At 46.5% G+C, this 20,685-nt stretch overlaps 1 protein-coding gene and 1 pseudogene across 5 annotated transcripts in view; both read right to left on the bottom strand.

The window, feature by feature from the left end:
• Positions 1-270: 270 nt before the first annotated feature.
• The window catches only part of NFYC (nuclear transcription factor Y subunit gamma), an 83,133-nt gene continuing 62,718 nt past the window's right edge, over positions 271-20,685 (bottom strand). For 3 of the 5 annotated variants that reach the window (XM_074380608.1, XM_010347527.3, XM_003936998.3), the window contains 6 exons: positions 20,062-20,157; positions 14,981-15,154; positions 8,708-8,866; positions 5,202-5,309; positions 2,468-2,527; positions 271-1,491 (listed from right to left, as the gene is read on the bottom strand). In XM_074380608.1, coding sequence (XP_074236709.1) covers positions 1,060-1,491; positions 2,468-2,527; positions 5,202-5,309; positions 8,708-8,866; positions 14,981-15,154; positions 20,062-20,157 — 1,029 coding nt within the window. In that variant the 3' untranslated portion in view covers positions 271-1,059. The remainder of the gene's footprint in view (positions 1,492-2,467; positions 2,528-5,201; positions 5,310-8,707; positions 8,867-14,980; positions 15,155-20,061; positions 20,158-20,685) is intronic. The other 2 variants (XM_074380609.1, XM_010347530.2) reach the window with 2 other exon arrangements.
• Positions 10,904-14,927, bottom strand: LOC141580240 (BRISC and BRCA1-A complex member 1 pseudogene; annotated as a pseudogene).

Here is a 20,685-nt window from a genome sequence, read left to right as displayed (position 1 = left end):
GCCCAGGAGGCGGAGGTTGCGGTGAGCCGAGATCGCGCCATTGCACTCCAGCCTGGGTAACGAGAGCGAAACTCCGTCTCAAAAAAAAAAAAAAATCGGCTAAGGACTGCAGTTTGAATTAGACACACAGCATGAAGTTCACTTAGCTTTGAACATGCCCTTCTCACAAGGGTGGCCCTCTCTCCCAGACACCCAACCTGAGGGCAAATGAACCCTTCCAAGCAAAGTGGCCCCATGAATGCCCCCAGACACAGAAACCCAGACTCTCAATTATCTAAAATGAGATTTATTGCATTTCATGCAGTTTGAAGTCCATGCAAAGGCGACTAGCACAGTTTTTAATGCATTTAAAAAATAAAGGGGAAGTGGGCAGCAAATGCACAAAGTCCTTAGTCTCCTGGGTCCCTGGGAGAAAAGAGTGTGGCAATGAACCCACTCATTCTCCATGGGGAGTATATCTGTCTCTTAAATGCAAGGAATGTTTCCATGGCTTCTGGATGCAAATACACAGAGCTCTACGGTAAGAGCACGGGATGGGGAGAGGACCACTACTGAAGCAGCGGCTACACACATTCACCTAATTCCACCTGAGGGTAGAACAGAACGACATGGCAAATCTTGGGGGCAGCAGCTGTTCCAAGAGTCAAGAAACACCACACACCCCTGGGAAGATTTGCTCCTAAAAACAAGTGGCGGTTAAGAAACCAAAAAAAAAAAAAAGAAAAACAAAAGGAGAAATATTTCTTCAACCACACTCTTCAAGAAAATGCCATAAATATGTTATTTAATATTTTAATTTCATAGCATTGGACACACAGCTCAACATATTGAAATATTGATTCCTTCGAGAAAAAAAATGGAAAAAAAGGAAACAAAAAAGATTGCATCTTTCAGTTGGAGAATCTCGGCCCCCAGGCATGGGGCGTAGTGCACCAGTGTCCTAGCCTGCAGGAGGCGCTGAGGTCGGCCGGGTCCTCTGGGGAGAGAGGCTGTGCCCATCACCTGGGGCTGTATGGCAAAAATTGTGTTGGGTGTCCTTGGCCTTGCCAGCTTAGGCCCTCAGTCGCCGGTCACCTGGGGGGCCTGCCCGTCGGAGGGCTGGTTGGCTGACTGGATGAACATGGGCTGGGCGAGGTCCTGGCCTGCAGGCATGGTGACTTGCTGGATCTGGTAGAGCTGCTGCGAGGGGTGGAGAGGAGAGAGTGAGGTCACCCCTGGGAGAGGGGCATGCAGCTCCCTATGGGTCTCAAGCTGGTTGGGGGTCCCAGATACCTCAACCACCACCCACTGCAAGGCGTCAGAAGGAGGAGGGGATGTGGAGCTCTGCTGGGGTTGGGAGCAGCAGACACAGGAGGCACCAGCCCGGTGTGAGGGGGGGTGTGTGGTGGGCAGGGAAGAGGTGCAGGGAGTTGAATTTCCTGTGGCTTTCACTTCTCTGGGCTCTGCCTCTCCCGTTAGCTCAGAGACTCGAGCTTGCTGCACGCTGTTCCTCTGTGGCAAACACAAGCAATTCGAACCACTGTACCAGCAGCTTGGAAGTCAGCATTTCCCCATCTCTTGGTAATCCACACTGGCAGGGGCAGTAGGATTACCCCCTCCTCTCCTCCTTTTCTGAGAATATCTGGCTCAGGTAGAAGCTAAACTGAATTTGAATTTTCTCCATGGGCCCTGCTAAGGAGGTGGCCTGGTATTAAACACTTACTATAGTCAAGACCCTCCAAGGGTGGAGAAGATACTCACACAGCCACTTAGGAAGGTCAGGGCCAACTGACTACTAGGTTTCTCAGGCGCTCCCCCAAAGAAATCAAAGCCAAGACCTCACGGGACCCCTGGTATGTAAGCCTAGCCTGTGGTGCTGGCAGAAGCCAGAGGCGGGTTCTGATGCCAGCTCTTCTCCCTTTTGAGCAGCAGAGGGCATAAGTTTGGGCATGTCATCCTATCATATCCTCAGTGGTCTCTGGAACTGTACTGTGAGGGGAAAGCAGAGGGAAAAGGGAAGATTCTGTCCTCGCATGGATTGAAAATTACAGAATTTCAGGCACCCAGAGAGCTCAAGAGGTCACATGTTCCCTGCGTCTCAACAGTCCATGTTATTAAAAAAAGCATCATGGCTTAGGGGGAAAAAAAGTTCTAGAGAGGGAAACAGGAAACTTGGACTCTAGTCTGGCACTGCAATGAACAGCTAAGGGAGCGTGGACAAGGCACTTCTCATCTCCAGGGCTCAGTTTACTCATCTGTAAAATGGCAATTGGGGCTACGTATCTAAGATTATTTTTAGTTCCCACTAAGTCTATAAAACCAAAGGACAGGTGCCCTGATTTAAATACTGTACTTGTTTTAACAATTTCTTTCCACTGATTGTTAGTAGAGGACAGGAGAGTTGCCCTAACCATTCAAACCCAGATACTACCTGCTACCCTGCCCCCCAAGTCCTTCCCTCTGCCCCTGCCCAGGCTGGGTACCCTACCTGTCCATCTGTGAACTGGCTGAACTGCTGCTGTCCTTGCTGGACCTCTGTCTGTGTAATCTGTAAGAATCAAGAGGGCAGAGTTGACATGTCAGCTACAGGGTCTGATCCACCAGCCCACCACCCAGAAGAGGGTCACGAAGATCAAATGAGACAATGCATATAAAGTGCCCAGCAGGTGCTCACTGAGTAGTAAGAAAGCAAAGGCCCCTCCTCATCTCCTAGCACTGATCTGATGGCTACCCCAAGAGTTGGCAGCACAAAGGGACACAGAGAAACCTGAAGCACATAATATATAGTGCCCACACCCATCTCTCTAATGTCTGCCTATTCCCTCAACCACCCACTCGTCTCAGGGTCTGAGGCTCAGACAGAACACACAGCTCCTAGGTGCTGTGGTTTGGGGCAGAAGTCCTCAGACTCGGTCTTTGAGCCAGTGAAGGCGGAGTGCAAAGCGTTAGACAAAACGGTGAGTGGTCTCTTTCATTCTTGGAAGGTGGGCTCCAAACCAAACCCGTATCACCCAGATCATCTGACTGGAATATGAAACACCCTGGCGAGCAAGTGGCCTTGGCCCCAGCAGTCCTCACGGCAAACCTATGAAGTACTTTTTCCGAGAGAGGCGCTGCGCAGCCCTCTGGGCCAAAAAGGAGGGGAGGAGGAAGGGGGAGGGACGGGGAGTGGAACAAGGACATTTATCATATGTACTTAAAATCTTACATGTAGACTGTAAATGGATTTTTGACAAATTTACTGACATGTAGATACATGTATAGTGACGACTGCCGGGAGCAGCTTGATAAACTACTGGTAAACTAGAAAGAAGACTGCGGTGTGCACGCATGTGTTTCTGTGGAACATAATTTGACCTGCAGTGTCCTCTGTGTACCATTTCCTGGAATCATCACAGCCAGCCTGCAAGGCAAGGACTGTCCTCTGAAATGTCCTCACCACCGCCAAAAACAACCCCTGCAAGCCTAGCCATGAGGCTACGAGGAACAAGAAAGGGAACAGGTAGAGAAGGCTTCATGATTATTTTTTACTATTGTTCCTTCTTATTTTGGGTCCCTTTCCTTCAAACAGCCTAGAAGCTGCGTGAGGGCAGGACCCCATACAAAGTAAGTATTCCAGAAATGTCTGCAGAATAAACAAGTGAGCCTGAGACAAATGGAAAATACTCCTCATAGGTAAGAAGGTTAACTGCTCTGTGGACAGCAGGACTGCCATTCATATTAGCTGAGGTTTTGTTTACCTTTACATTTTATTTACATATTAGTCATTCAGCTTCATTCAACATTTACTGAGCGCCTACTAAGTACCGGGTTGTCACAATTACAACCTGTTTTTATGGAGATTTTCACTACCCTCAGCCACCTCTTTCTTGCTTCTCCCCATCCTCTCCCATTTTTTGGCTTTAGTTCTGTTCCCAAAACTGACTTTTTTCTTTTTTCTTTTTTTTAGAGATGGAGTTTCACTCTGACGCCTAGGCTGGAGAGCAGTGGCATAATCTCGGCTCACTGCAACCTCCACCTCCTGGGTTCAAGTGATTCTTGTGCCTCAGCCTCCTGAATAGTTGGGATTACAGGTATGTACCCCCATGTCCGCATAATTTTTGTATTTTTAGTAGAGACAGGGTTTCACCATGTTGGCCAGGCTGGTCTCAAACTCCCAACCTCAAGTGATCCACTCGCCTTGGCCTTCCGAAGTGCTGGGATTACAGGCGTAAGCTACCGCGCTCATCCCCAGACTGACTTCTGAGAAACCAAGAAGCTTCCTTCTCATTTCCTCCCACTCCCATGCCATTATGTTTTTTGGATCCCAGGGAAGAATCTTACAAGGTTAAAAAGAGGGGCTGGGGGAAGGGTGTGAGTATCAGTTATGAAAAAGCCAAGTCCTTAGGTAAGCCAGGGAGTGGGCACAGAAAGAGCCCTTAATGATCCCAGAGACTATATGGAACTCAGAAGCCTTGCTTTTGGCTCATTCCTCCTATTTTCCCAAATGAGATCTTCGGAGACCTGCTCTACAAACTCAGCTCTGTCACCACTGTCAATAGATACATCACCAGAAATGCAACTGGGCCAGACGGGTCCAGCTCTTAAACGATCGCTGCTTTTTTTGGGTCTGAGGCAAAAGAATCCATTAACAATGCCTCCTCTCAACCAGCAGCCCCCCCATCTTGTGTAAATGATGCCCACATCCCTCAATACCCCCAAGCCCAGGGAGGCAACCCCCTCACCATCTGTGACTCATAGTCATCAATAGTGTAGGGCACAAGAGGAGAGGAGAGGGGCAATTTTTCTGGTTAGGGATGCAAGAGGCCGTGGAAATAAAATCTAAGCAAGTTTTTCAAAGGGCACAGAAGGTGCCAGAACACAACAGCCACTTGGGTTTAAAGATGGAAACTCAGCCTGACAATCAGGCAGTCTGTCAAACATTTCCAGGGTCCAATGGGTGTGCACACCTATAAGGTTTCTTTCAGGCATCTTTGAGGCTCCCCCATGACTTGCACTTCTCTGCCCCTTGAAAACAAGATGGTAAGAGAAAACCCTTTGAATGTGATCTTCCAATTACCACACATGCCTCTTAGGGTGCAGAAGAGATATGGAGGATGTAGGGGCAGTGCCTCTGGCTGAAGGATGAGGTGGCAAGAGAGCTGTGTGCTCAGCGCTCCTTTCCAGTCAGAAGCCATCTGCTGCTGGTCTCCAACACAAGCCTGTGTCTCTGGGGCACATACCTGTTGAGCATTGGTGGCAAGGGTCTGGATCTGTCCCTGCACAACTTGGGTGCCTGATACAGGCTGGGCTAAGCGAATATACTGCAACTGGCCGGCGTTCAACTGCACCTAGGGCAGGGGCAGAGACAAAGAGACCATAAGACATTGAGTATAATCTCAAACACGTAAACTTTCTATGACCACAGATGGTGATTGCCCCCTACCCCTCAAGCCCTCCAAAGAAGCCTGCCCTGAAAAAAGTCCCCTTTAAACAGAGGTCAAAACAAGCAAAACCGGAGTATCCACATCTCACGAGTCACACAACACAGCAGAGAGTACGTTCCCTGAACAGACTTCAGAAAAAACTCCCAAAAGATCCTGTCACAAAGGTGAGAACAGCATGGCTGTGTGCTCATTATTTGCTAGCTCTTAGCTACATGAGCACAGTTTAATCTTAGGAATTTATTTGTCTGACATCGTAAGAATGCCTGTACATTAAGTGTGGGCCTCCTTCCCTCCCATCTCCCACAATTCCCAATACTGTAAAGAGATCAAGCATCCGCCAGGAGCCCAAAGCAGTCAGCCATCGTTCCGCGCCACAGCCCTCGCACTGCCCTGCCCCATGCTGCACATCTTGGAGGCAACAGCTGGCCTGCTTAACCATCTCTGTCCCCAGGAGCCAGGCAGGATGGGGGTCTGCGGGACTTTTAGGATCCTTGGTGATCAGCACAAGCTTCTGGCCAAACACCTCCCAAGGGGAAGTAGAATCAATAAACCTTTCACGGAAAACCCCACCATGGGAAACGAACGCTACAAAAGTGCCCTTAGAGTCTCTCATGCTTACGATTAAATCTCAGATAATACAATAATACCACATGCTGCATTTAATTGTGTGCTAAAAGCCTTAACTCAGGCTCTTAACGCTCCAGTGTACCATGAAAGTATTAGTGCTTTGAGCTGGGATGAGAAGAGCAGCAAGGCAGTTACCATGTGAGAGAACTGTAGCTCAGCAAAGAGAACGGGCAGCAGAGGAAGACTGCAGACATTCACGCCCCTGATTTAGAGGCAATGAAAGGGATTCGGGGAGCATGGATACCTAGGTCTTTCTATCTGGGGGCCCCAGAAACCACCTGCTCTGGATGCCCGGCCTACCCTTGTTGCAAGGGGGAGCTTCTTGCGGCTAACAGGTAAGTGTGGCCTCTGCTCTGGAGGAAATTTCCCTCTGGCCTTCAAGAACTCACTTCACTGCAGGACCCTTCCTTCCATGAGGAAAATGCCAATGGATGAAGCTTCACTCCTGCATGCGGTGTTCAATCAAAATGCTTCTCTGAGACTTCCAGCCTCACAGAATTTCAACTACCAAGAAAAAACTACCTCTGAAGTTCATGGTAGACCATTCCAGAATTGCTCACTTGAGGCAAGTGTCAGGGACACACAATCTAAACCCATTAAAAATCTGGTTCAAAGGAGACAGGGCAAGAGTATTATGACCTGCAGTCATTTCTTTCCTGAGAATATGCCAAGAGTAGCTGCTGGGAGGCTGTGGTGCCAACCCTGAATTCCCCACCTAAATCCTATAATGCAGCTTCCTGGCAACAATGTGAAGTGGCTTGTGGGGAGGAAGGCAGCTGGGCGGAGGCCTGGGAAACTTCGTCTACAGAGACTGATGGTGGCTAGTCCCAGAAGTCCCCAGAACTCCAGTCAGGGATCACACGGTGAAAGACTAAAGCCTTGTCCCAGGAGTGGGAGAAGGTATACTGACAGCCACAGGATGTAAAATTTTCTAGCTGGGAATAGCTCTTTGCAGAAACCCAAATGTGATTGAAAAGCTGTGAGCCAAATGGCTCCAAGCAGCTCTTCAATAAAAGCAAGAAGCTTTCCTTCTAGGCTTAGGTTACGACATTTGGTGACGATCTGTCCCTCATTCCTCTACAGTAGGCCAGGTCTGGGGATCCTCATAGCTTTTTTACATTGATTACTGAGAAAATAAGCTCTGGATTTTTGAAAGGGAAATAAAGATTCCTTCCTAAAGCTCATCTGTTGGGAACATTCCAATTAGCTGCCTAAAGAGTCTGGAAATGAAGTCTCCTACAGAAGGTACCTGAACCAGTGAAGATGAAATAGTGAATTCTGCCACAAATCTTCTGGGCTAACGCTCCATGCCCCAGAGGGTTAAAGTATCTGCCAGGTGGAACTCTTCTCTGCTTAAATGAACTTGTGGTGGTGCCTTCACTTGCAAAAATGAGAGCCATTCAACAGCAATCTTGGGGTTGGGGACTGAAACAATGAAGCAAGGCAGAGCCCAGTCACCTGCAATCTATGGGTATCGAGCACACATGAGAGAGGTGGAGAAAGAGACATACACACTCCACTTTCCTAAGCTTTCTCTTGGTCTATTACTATGTTAACTTCAGATGAAGAATAATTCCTAAACTGATCTAAGGATGCTTTTAGTTTTCACAAAAGAAGTGGTTAACCAAGTCTATGTGAGTTTCTGTATCTGCCTACATTTCATTTACGACAGAAAGGGCAAAGGGCAGGAAACAGAAGAACTGCTCTGTTTCACTCACTTTCCAGTTTTGAGGGTAAAATGACCAATGTACAGACTGCAAGTGTTAAGACAAAGACATATTTTACAAAAGAAGGGGTACAAGTAAAAAAGCCAACAAATCTAAGAAATGAAATCCCTCAAGGCACACAGGAAGCAGCAGTCCACAGTAAAGGAATGGATAAGTTATATGAAAGCCAAAAATACACTTTGCTGCAGGCTCCACTGGGACTGACTCATGAATATGCAACAAGTGTATTTATGGCCTTTCCTATACACCTCCCTCTTATCCTCTGCTAATCAAAAGACAGGACTGCCTCACAGGGCCTTTGGGCCTTGGCATGAGTAGTGCTTACAATGATTTCCTGTGTAGGTGGAATGAGGGAAAACTGAGGAGCTGACCCATTGTGGTGAACCTGAACCTGCATTAAAGGAAAGCAGGGAACAAACACAGTGAAGCAAGCTGTGGTCAGGAAAACTGGGTATATAGGTTAAAAACAACACACACACACACACACACACACACACACACACACACACACACACACACATATATATATATATATATATATTAAAAGTATGTGGGCCCAGCATGGTGGCTCATGCCTGTAATCCCAACACTTCGGGAGGCCGAGGCTGGTGGATCACCTGAGGTTAGGAGTTTGAGACCAGCCTGACCAACGCTGTGAAACTCCATCTCAACTACAAACAGAAAAACTAGCCGCCGTGGTGGCCTGCGCCTGTAATCCCACGTAGTAGGAAGGCTGAGGCAGGAGAATCACTTGAACCTGGAAGGCGGAGGTTGCAGTGAACTGAGATCAAACCACTACACTTTAGCCTGGGTGACAGGGCAAGCCCCGTCTCAAAACAACAACAACAACAACAAAAAACCAGTATTGTGCATGTGTTTAAATATATATATAGCTTTAAGTATTTCCTTCTACAAAGTCGTGAAGACAGACCTCAGGGCAGGACTCACCGGGATCTGCTGGATCTCTCCTGTGTTAGTGATGATCTGCTGCATCACCTGCATGGTCTGTCCAGTGCCACTCTGGGCCTGCTGGGCTTGACCCTGAGGCTGAGCCTGGACAATCTGCACCTGCTGACCTTCTCCAACCTGCATTGTCACAGGCGTGGTCTGAAAGGAAGAGTTATGAGAATGCTGCATGAGTTCAGGCTCAGAGCCTACAGGATTACCAAGAGGTTAATAACGAGCAATTTGCCAGGAGCAAACCCTCTCCATGAATGTCTAAACTCATCTCAGTATTAGTAATACTCAACCTACAGTCCTTTGGATTTAGAGCATTGTTAAAGTTACTCTCCAAAATGAAAGGAAAGCCAAAATATTTTTAGGCTCATAGTACACAATATTTGCATGGGTCCCAAAACATAAACCTCTGTGCCCCAAATGCTGCCACTTTTTCACAGCCCTGTTAGTGATGATTAAGTCATATACAATACAGAAAAAGTTAAAAGCAACCATGACAGTTTACTTCAGAAATAGCCAAAGTCAAGCCTGGGGCAGGTGAATTTGGAGGATAACATTAAATGGAAAGAGTTAATATGAATGTATTTAGTTCAGGATCATATGCTCTTTCTTAGGTATATAAGACATTGAGAGAAGCACAAGGGTGCATCTCCAAGGCTGGCCCTAGTGCACACTGGCTCTCACCCCATTCAAGCTGCAGAGCAATTCCTGCCCACACCGACCAGATGGCTGCTCTGGGCGACAGTATGCCTTCATACAGGAGAGCAACCACACTGCTAACTCACTGGACACTGTTAAGACACAGACTCTTACCTAAGTCAACCCCAAATTAATAGAATTTAAGCAAGCAAGAACTCTAACTTTCTAAAAATAGCATTCTCGGATTTAAGACATTTCTGCCCAATGTATGACTTAGCAGATTCTGTCTCTCTCACACACACTTAATGGCTGTAGTCCTATGAAATGTACTCTTTCAAGAGACGTTAAAGTCACGAGCTGCCAAAAGGGTCAATCATTCTTTCAAATCTCAAAACGTTAGTACTAGTTGTGACTTTTAGAGGTTACCTAGAGAAGTGAGCGTATCTGGCTCATCTGGCAATGGTAGTGATGGAGTGGGGGTGGTAGAGCATTTTGAACTACACCTGTACACCCAATCCCTGACTTGAATTCCGTCACTCTCTCTCCCCACTCTGAATTAATCACCTCGGTAAGAAGACTATGAAGTCTCTGGGCCAGGCGTGGTGGCTCACGCCTGTAATCCCAGCACTTTGGGAGGCCGAGGCGGGTGGATCACAAGGTCAAGAGATCGAGACCATCCTGGTCAACATGGTGAAACCCTGTCTCTACTGAAAATACAAAAAAATTTAGCTGGGCATGGTGGTGCGTGCCTGTAATCCCAGCTACTCGGGAGGCTGAGGCAGGAGAATTGCCTGAACCCAGGAGGCAGAGGTTGCGGTGAGCCGGGATCACGACATTGCACTCCAGCCTGGGTAACAAGAGTGAAACTCCCATCTCAAAAAAAAAAAAAAAAAAAAAAAAAAAAGACGACTATGGAAGTCTCAATGAAACACAAACATCAACTGATGTTGCTATTCTGATGTTCTTAATTCTGACTGCATAGGTTACTGAAAATTACAAGTATGCATCCAGAGTTATAAGGGAAGGGGACTGGATGTGTTCTGTGAACAACAGATGAGATTCAAGGAACTACTAAGGAGAAATTACTATAAACTGGAGGAGAGCAGGAAAGAAAGACGGCCGGGTGTTCTAAAAGTACATGCAGTGGGCTAGGCCAACAGAAAACATCTCTTCCATTCCTGTACTACAATTTTCAACTCAGCCTATTCCCAAACCTCCAGAAATAAGTTTCCAATTTATGACAGAAAACACAGGATTCATTTAACCAAAATATTCATTCTTTCCAACTGTTTAATACATACGTATTCTGTCCTACAAAGGATATCTGCACTCAACTTGAAATAGCCGTCACTATGGGTCCAGGGAGGTGTGACACAGCACAAGGCCACCCTGAAGCAGCAGGATGGTGAAAGAACAGCCAGGAAATGCTGGGAAGGACCAACTTCACCATCCTCACAAGCCTTATCAGTTCCAAGCTGAGCAGGTCTGGGTTGGCAGAGAAAAGGATAGATGAAATTCTTGCTGACTAAAAAGAAATGCATGTTGCCAACTCATCACTGTACTATATCAACCCAGTTTTCCCAAGAGGATTTCCAAGGTATTTCTACATCATTTCAGGAAAATGAGGGCTTGTGTTAGCATGGCAGCTGTCAAATCATGTATGGTGCGCCCTGCTGTCAGGGCACAACAGCCATGAGCTTCTTAGGATGATCAGCCAACCAGAGCCTGCCCTTGGCAGACTCCCTCTAAGTTTACTCTTTAAAGGGATAAAGCCTTTGGCAGGTAAAGCTCTCACCACTGCAGAGGCACAAGCATTAGCCAAAGAAGGTCCCTTAGGCATCATGGTGTAGTCGAGGCCTTGAGGCGGTGACTGAGCAGCCATTATCTTTGATCCACTCCTGCCTAGCACAGTGTCTGGCATAGAACAGGAACTAATTTTTTTTTTTTTACATGGATAAGTAAATGAGCAGGGAATAAATCCTAAAATCATAATTATTACATTTTATTTTTTTGATGGAGTTTCACTCTTGTTGCCCAGGCTGGACTGCAATGGCACAATCTTGGCTCACCACAACCTCAGCCTTCCAGGTTCAAGCAATTCTCCTGCCTCAGCCTTCCAAGTAGCTGGGATTATAGGTATGTACCACCACACCCGGCTAATTTTGTACTTTTTAGTAGAGACAAGGTTTCTCCATGTGAGTCAGGCTGGCCTCGAACTCCCAACCTCAGGTGATCCACCCACCTCGGCCTCCCAAAGTGCTCGGATTACAGACATGAGCCACTGCGCCTGGCCCTCATGATTACTTATTTTTAGGTTTTTTTTGTTGTTATTGTTAACGAGTCTCAATTTTTATTTTGATGACTTAAAAATTACACAGGGAAGGACAAAATTATCCATGACAAACTAGGAGTGGGAATGGGTTGGGAAACACGGAAGATCGGCACCCAGAGTTCCTAGAATTCCTCCTGGAATCCTAAGTTTCCCTCCCAGGACCCTGCAAGGTACCCTAGGTGCCTCCTGGCACCCCTTGGGGGTCCCAAGGAACCCGGTTTAAGAACCAAGGCTTTAGGCTAAGAGGTTCCTTGTACAAGAAGGTGCAGATGTACAAGGATGGTTCAGACAGTGGCCTCATCCTCCTCCTCTAGCAGGATGTAGGAAGCGTGGCTCTGGCAGGGCCACTGCAGGGGTGAGCCAACAGTTTTGCCATGCAGTCCAGGCTGCCCGTAAAGGCAAACATGTCCTTCCAGCTCATCTCCTCCTCCTTTTCCTCAGTGCCACTGTGGATGTAAACAACATCAAAGAAGAAATACGGGCACTGGAACATTTTCTTCATGGGCTCCATCAAGGAAACTGGGGCTGGCTAGGCGGATGGCTGTCGACAAGGATGGTGCAGACCACATATGGCAGGGGAATCGCCTGCATGTTCTCTGTGACTAGAAGCCCAGTTTTCTGCTGGATCAGGCTGAAAAGTCCTTCTAGATGGAAGGTGGAACAGGAAACCAGATCATAGAGGCATGTCTCCAGATCATAGAGGCGGCTGCAGAGCTCGCGGGGGTCGGAGGTCAGGCCAGATAGCCAGGCCGTGTCATTGTTCACCACCACCAGCGCAAACTTGCGGCTTTTGTTGATCTTGTGTTTTGTCTGCACGAACATCTCGATCATCTGGGAGATGTTGAGGGCATTGGTTCTGGAGCCATTCAATGACTCCACCTTTAGCAGTGACATTTCCTCTGACAGGTCCAGGCAGATAATCAAATTAGACCCTTGGTGTTGAAATTTGGGCCTCAAGGCCTGGTGGAGGCTCCTGAAGTGTTGGGACTCCCATCATCAGCATTGGCAGCCTCACTCCTCGCTGTGGCTGCCCACGCTGCCCTGTGCCCCCACTGCCTGGTCCTCAGCCCCTTTAGGATTGGAGCGAGTGCTCCTCTTTCCTCCTCCTCCTCTTCAGTGGGGCTGCTGGGCTCTGCCACTTCCATGGCTCCTGTATAGTGTAGCCTGAGCCTCCCTCCAAATCAACTGCCAGCTCTCTAGGAAGTCACCATCTTTTCAGCTGGAAGTTGTGCGTCACACTTAATTTTAATTCTTTGTGTGTTTATTTGTTTTTGAGACAAAGTCTTGCCATGTTGCGTAGGCTAGTCTCGAACTCCTGGGCTCACATGACCCTCCTGCTTTGGCCTCTCACAGTGCTGGGATTACAGGTGTGAGCCACCGCACCTGGCCAAATCATAATTATTTAAATATACCTCCCAACTGGGCATGGCGGCTCATGCTTTCATCCTACCACTGTGGGAGGCCAAGGTGGGAGGATGGCTTGAGGCCAGGAGTTTGAGACCAGCCTGTGAAACATGAGACCCCATCACTACAAAAAATTTAAAAATTAGCCAGGTGTGGTGGCACATACCTGAAGTCCCAGTTCCTCAGGACGCTGAGACAAGAGGATTGCTTGAGCCCAGTAGTTTGAAGCTGCAGTGAGCTACGATTGTGCTACTACACTCCAACCTGGGTGACCAAGTGAGTACCTATCTTTAAAAAAACATCAGTGAATAAATCAATTAATCTACCTCTACCCCATTTTTTTTTCTTCTAGGCAAACCCAGCTCCTTATTAGAATACACAAGGTTGTCCAGAACGTGCTCACTACCTGTCTTTTCAAACTTGCTTAGATGGTGCCCTATGCTGACTACTTTCCCACAACTCCCTGTACCGTTTCTCACCTCTAAGCTTTTGCTGTGCTGTGCTGTGCCCTCTACTGGCAATACCATCCTTTCCCGCTTTCTTTCATTAACTTCCACTGTTCCCTAACACTCATTTTATTCGCTTTAGGAACATTATCTGACCACCTCCTTCATATCTTTCTTAGATACTCATTCCCTCCCCTATTTCTTCTTTTTTCAGACCGGATCTTGCTCTGCCACCTTGACCGGGCTGCAGTGGAACAATCACAGCTCACTGTAGCTTGACTTCCTTGGCTCAAGCAATCCTCCCACCTCAGCCTCTTAAATAGCTGGGACCACAAGCACATGCCACCATGCCTGGCTAATGTTTTGAATCTTCTGTAGAGACCGGGTCTCACCATGTTGCCCAGGTTGGTCTTGAACACATGGGCTCAAGCAATCCTCCTGCCTTAGCCTCCTAAAGTGCTGTAATTACAGACATGAGCCACCACACCCCTACTACCACCCCCCCCCTTTTTTTTAAATTAAAGGTCTTGCTGTGCTACCCAGGCTGAAGTGCAGTGGCATGATCCTACCTCACTGTAACCTCAAACTCCTGGGTTCCTCCCACCTTGGCCTCCCAAAGTGTTAGGATTACAGGTGTGAGCCACTGCACCAAGCCAAGGTACTCCTTTTGATGTGCTTCTATAACACCCTGTACACGTTCCCATGTGGTGGTACAACCTTTAAGTATTTGCATCCACAACTAAATTGTGAATTCTTTGAAAATAAGGACTATTTTATTCATGCCTGTATCCCCAATACATAGTGCAGGACTTTCCCCTCAGAGGATGCTCAGTGTTTGATGAATTAATAATGACTGACAGAGAATGTGGATTCAGAGCTCATAGTACAGAGTTCTGCAGCCTCTCATGACCCCCAACAAACATGAATGCTACCGCTCTCAACAATACTACTGGGGAGAGAAAGAGTCCTCTGATTACTATCGTAAAAAGAGCAGGTCACTTGACACAAACATGGGACAGAGAAATGATGGGGAGGAGTATGCAACCTGGTAATGACACCTAATCTCTCCCTTTAAGGGCACAGATTCCACTTCTGACATAGTAGGCATGGAGTTCACTTTAGTATCGCTACAGAGATCCCACTACTCTTCATAAGGCATTACAGACATGTTTTTTTGCCTTCTAAAATTTCGGAGCTAATAGGGATCCTGGAGAACATACTGTCCACTGCTTTCTTCATTTGACCTTTGAGAAAAACAGAATTCAGAGAGATTAGGGTGACATCTCACCCCAGGAACTGAATCTGGAGAGAAGTTCCGGTTTCCAGACTTTAAATGCAGTGCTCTATAATGATCTGGTTGCCTCTGCCCTCATCAAGCTCTGCCCATCCAAAAACCTAAGGGGCACTGTCTTGCTGGATGGGCATCCTCAGCAGCTCACAGACCTGGCCCTGCTGAGGCTGTGCAATGATGATCTGCCCAGGCTGGATGGTGGTCGTGGAGCTGGTGGTCTGCTGGCCTTGCTGCTGCCCCTGGACTTGGACGGCGGTGGGCTGCTGAGCCAGCGTGAAATAGTACTGGACTGGCTCGGCAGGAGTTACAGACTGGCGTACCTCCTCCTGTTGGGTGGAAAGAGAGACAGGTAAGAGGAAAAGAACAGACTCAGCAGCCGCCACAGTGAATTTCCACTCTTCCCCCAAACAGGCTATGTGCAGTTGCCTGCTGAATGCTGAGCTCTCCACATCTGAAGCCAAAGGAAAGCAGAATTCGAAGAGACCAGTTATGCTAAATCAAACTAAAAATAACAGATCCTATAGGCTTCACAAAACATCCAGCCAATTTTTGAAGTATGAAATAATCACCCATTGCATGGTAAGTTGCAAATGGGCAAATAATTACCATTAACTAAAAACCGCGCAGCAGCAGTGCTTGTCAGTAAATGCTGTCAAGGCCTGTGATCTGAGAACAGTGCTAATTATAAGTGCTGGGAAGATGCTACCCAAACATCATGCCTCTCAGGCCTGGTCCCAATCTCCCAAATAGGGAGCGTTCTTCTCATTTTATCCCCACCACTTCAAGAGGCACTGGGCAGAAATTTCAGAATCAAATTTCAGGATCGAGAGCACTGGTAGACAAGTACCCAGCTTTTCACAGCTTGTTGAAAGCTGTGTGGTCACTGAGGGCATGTCTATCCAGCTCACATCTGGTTCTGGTTGTACTTAGCCACAGAAGCGCAACCCAGGGGGCCTGATGGACAGCTCTCCGCTGGGGTACTGCCTTGGCTGATTAGGGAGGTCGCATTCTGTCCGATCTGCAGAGTGGAGACTGTTTCTTCTTCAGCTGATGTTTTCCATGGCAGAAGGAGTAAACAACCCTCTCCCAGCCACCTTGAGCTCACAGCTGAGAGTGTAGGATGTTTACACACACTACAGCATGGTTACAGCCCACAGGGTCCAGGGTTGGGCAGCCCCTGACCACTGACACAGAACGACGTCTGATCCGGAGTGACCTGTGACACATGGTGCCCCTGCCTGGGACAACAAAAACAATAAAAACACAGAACCGCTTGGGCTGTCTGAGTAAAAATAATATTAGCTAAATTTACTCACATCCCTATTCAGTGCAAAGTTCGCCATATTCCAGAAAAGAGGAAGACACTTCTTCAACGTACACAGACCCTGTGGACTGCCTCAAACTCCCCCAAAGTGGCATTTACAAAGCTGGTATTGACACCATCCCCACTACGTTAGGTGCCCTGAACTGTGCTTCCACAGTATTGTCCTATAGTTTAATTTTTGCACTTGCATGTCAAATTAACTATCTGTCCTGGTAAAATGTAATCACCATGAGGGTTCAAAGCCTAGCTCTCTTGCTCCCTGCTATGCCCCGCATTCCCAGGTAGGCACTCAATAAGTGCTTGCTGAATGATAAATGGATTTATTTAGACAGGCAGACAGTTAGAGGCAGGAAAATACTTCTCTGAATCCAAGTTGGTGGTATGACAAATTCTCTTGAACCCAACAGCTGTTACCAATAGAAAAAAGTCATCTCTAAACTCTCTTTTGGTACCTCTAGGACTCTGTGGCCATAGGGTATGGGAGCAGCTGGTGTCCCTGTGGAACAGGGCTGGGTATTCTTTGTTTGCCTGATGACTGGGAGCCAGGATACTAAAACTAGAACCACCAATATCTAGCCCCGAAGAAACATGGGTCTCTGCATGACATGGTTACTTGACAGCCATTTACCTAGCTTAGGGAGATAACTGTAACATTTTGGGTTTCTAAGCAAGTCCTTAAACATGAACTGACTTTCTAGGTTAACATAATCTGTGCTTCAGACCCAAACAGTTTTAACCCTCAATACGATTATGCTGAGGCAGAAGGAAAAGGAGATTCTCTTTCATTTTCATCTATGTCTCAATTTCAACAAAGACTTTAAAATAGCAATGTCAACTCCATTTCAACGCCAACTTCTCATCATTATAAATAAATGTCAGCCTGGAAACGAGGCCTTGGCTGTGGCAAGACTAAAATGCTGATACCCTTTTCAGCCAAGAAACAGAGGCCACCTGCTCTTTGCAAATCTGTTGAAGTAAGTTCAAGGTACTTATGTTCCACGGAGATCTCCCTTCTTATTTTACAAAAAACACAAATCACTGAAATCCAGACCTAATTTGGAAAAGCTCTTGGGTAATGAGAAGGTATACAGGAGTAAGAGCCCCAGAACCAGCTGTATAGGATGCTGGCAGCAGGGAGACACCTGCATTTTCTAGCCCTGACTTGTGATTGTTTAGTCTCTAGTTATCCCCAACTACAGCTGATCTAGTAATTGAATATGACCATTTTGTCAGACAAAAAGCAAAACCTTTAAAAACCCCTTCCAGAATCCAAAATACCTCTTGCCAAAAGCTGTGAGAGCAGGGAAAGAGCTCCTCCTATGCTGCTTACCACATCCTCTTAAACCGTTTATGAACTAGACAGTATCTAGGACACTTGTGAGTGTCAAGTGGAGGCACCTAGGTTTGTGTTGCTAGGACAAGGCACAACTGTTCTCAAATCGCTGGGATGGAAGAAGGCATATCTAAGGCTCTGCTGCATTATGAAGACTCATTCGGCCAATGGAGGTCAAGCTAGCAAGAAAATGATTATGCTTTGTTTAAAGAAATGGGTGAAAAGATAATGACATTTCAATGGGCAGGAACTTTCAACTCATAGCTTTAGTGGGGCAGAAGTCATGCCTCAACTACCTCCTACTTTGAAATAGTCTTTACTTGCTTCCCTGAAGAACAAGCAAAACTCCCAAGCATCTTTGAGAAGTCAAGGGCCTTAGATTCACAATTCAGTATTTCTGGCTAGTTCCTTTTCCCAGCAGTGGGAAGCTGGCCCAAGTGGCAGAATAATCCTTTAATGATTGGATCAATCCAGAATGGGGCACTTGCTCAACTTTAGCAGAGGCCTCCCCAACTAGAGGGCTGGCCCTTGGAATCCTTCCAGAAGCTGAGACTAACAAACAGTGCCACACAAGAGCAGCATCACATCCTAGGGCCATCTCTACAGTGTTGTGCAGCCAGCCCTGACTGGAAAAAAGTACATTTGCTTTAGTGGCAAGAGTGAACTGCTGCTTCCTTCAGAAAGGGTGGGTTTTGGAGAGTAGGCGTTTTAAAGGACTTTAAGAAGTGCCAGCCAATTTGGAGCTTGGGAAAACTTTGCATCTACAGAGGATTAAAAACGCTATCTTAGAATTTCAGGCCAGCTTTCAGCAATCTCAACCTTTCAAAGGCCAGGCAGCAGCTGTCCCGAATACGATGCCAATCAATGGCTTGAACACCTACAAAGAACTAAATCCAAGCAACAAGAAGCTGTTTCAGCTAGACACACACACTTTAAAAGCAGATGGATCATAGCACTTTAGTCTGGCTAAGATGGAATAAGGATCTGTGCGACACCCCGAGAGAGCCAGAAGCACTGAGGAATTTGGAGGAACTGGCAGGATGTGACCCTTCTCTCCAGCCAGTGTATTCAGCAGGCAGCCCATAGAAAACAAGGAGTTAGCACAGTGAGAGTGAGCAAGGCCTGATTTCATCACGGAGCTCACCATCTTGTTTCAAAGGGGGCTTCTGATAGATACAAGGAGATAACAATTTCAACAAGGAAAGCAGGTGTGTGATACTCTTTGTTCTGAAGGAAAAGAAATGGCCTGAGTTCTTGGGGTTGTGACTTCTGAGAGAGGAGGGAAGGACCCCAAGAGGAGAAATTGAGCCTGTGGGCACAAACCTGCAATGTTTCAAAGCCGATGCGCAGCTGGGGACGACCGTGGCAGCCTGCCGCTGTAAACATCCGACTGAAAGCTCCTCTGAACACCTTACAGCTTCCAGTCAAGGATGTTTACAGTAGCAAAGACTGCCCAAAAAGAACGGAGACACAGTGAGGCGCACCCTACTCTAGTAAGGAGGTGACAGGGGGCCTGCTAATCCAAAAGCCCCCATGCAAGGTCAGAATTATAAATGTTCATTAGGATGCCCACTTCTAGACTTTCTCTGACTGGTTATTAATTCAGGCCGGCATGGGGAGAATGGTTGTCACTGAATGACTATTTCTAAGGATAATATATTACGAAATAACTCTTGAAAAATACTTAAAGTTTTATTTATATAACAAAGAAAGCAGAGCAAGGCACAGCTTTGCTCCTGTGAGATCCTGCCACTATTTCCCAGTGTCTCTACTACACCTAGTGAATCATGCAATCTACCTGCTTAAAACAATGAGCTCTACAGGACAGAGGTCTATTACAATCACAATTAGGAGCTACATGCACCCAAGGTGCTGAAAAAACAACTAGTGTGATCTTTGGAGAGGGGCAGACAGAAGAGAGGGGAAGGCAGACATTCACATTCTTTCTTGTGATTGATGGGAAAACAGCTCAAGCGGTGGTTCTCAAATCTGGTTGCACATTAAAAGCATCCAGGGAGTTTTAAAAGGTACTCATGCCTGGGTTCCATCATGAGATTCTGATTCAACTGATGTGGGGTACAGCCTGGGTGCTGATAGTTTTAAAACCCCAACAGGTGATTCTAGTGTGCAGTCAGGGCACTACATAAAGATATAAAGAATCACAATACAGAGGAAGAGAAAACGTAGTCCATTTACTCCAAATACCACTGTGCACACAGAGAAGCTGTTTCTGAAAAATCTAAAGTCTATAACTTTCTGGGAATATTCTCCCATCCCAGATGAAGAGCTCTGATAGACTTCCTAAGATACCTTGAAATGAGCTTCACTTTACCATTTGTAACCAAAGTCTTTTATTTTCATTTTGTCTATTTTCACTTAAATACCACTTCAGAGGCACTGAGTTAAAAGTATCCAGAAATGAGTAACAGAAGGAGATGTTAAGAATGAATCTGGTCTAGAGACAAAGAGCAAAAAGAACAGCAAATGACTTGTGCTGAGAGGAACAGGCATGTATCTGACACCAGTATGCAAAGCGCTCTTCAGTCAGCAGCAACCGCAATGCATGCACAGCTCACCTGACGCTTTGGAGGTTTCAGTTCATCTCTTGGAACAATATCGATGAGAAAGTCAAACTGATCAAATTTTGTAATTGCCATGGCGATATCATTTCTCTGTAACAAAGAAAAGAGGAGTGAAAAATTAGCCTGGGAAGAAAACTAGTTCACTTGGCTTTATACCCTCCAAATAAGGTAAGATGACTTTTAAGCCAAACTAAACACCTATGACCAGTTCTATGGCTGAAATAAGCACAGCCAAATTCATATACTTTAAATGATCAGACTTGGTAGACAACCATCAACAAAAAAAGGATACATGTAACACACACTCTAAAATGGGATATCTGAGCCTCCAACCACTGCTACTCCTGCTTGATCCTCTCCCTGCGATTTTCAAATTATCATCCTCCAGTACAAACCTAGTAAGCTCAATTAGTAGGGTTCTGGTCATTCTGTGGGTTAGCAAAGTTAGTTTTATAACCTTTTTAAGGCCCTAAATAATCCCTTTGCTTCATAAGTAGTTACAATCTATTTTAGATTTCTTAGGTCAAAGCTTAATTCAGTAACTTTCTAAAACATTTTCAAGTCACTGGATCTATATACACTAAGTTCTCATAAGCTATGGTTTTTATTTGGGAATTC

This window comes from Saimiri boliviensis, chromosome 11 (genome assembly GCF_048565385.1).
Source record: "Saimiri boliviensis isolate mSaiBol1 chromosome 11, mSaiBol1.pri, whole genome shotgun sequence".
In the NCBI taxonomy this organism is placed as follows: Eukaryota; Metazoa; Chordata; class Mammalia; order Primates; family Cebidae; genus Saimiri; species Saimiri boliviensis.
The sequence above is the reverse complement of the archived record's forward strand: the minus strand, read 5'-3'. Positions and strand labels throughout refer to the sequence as shown.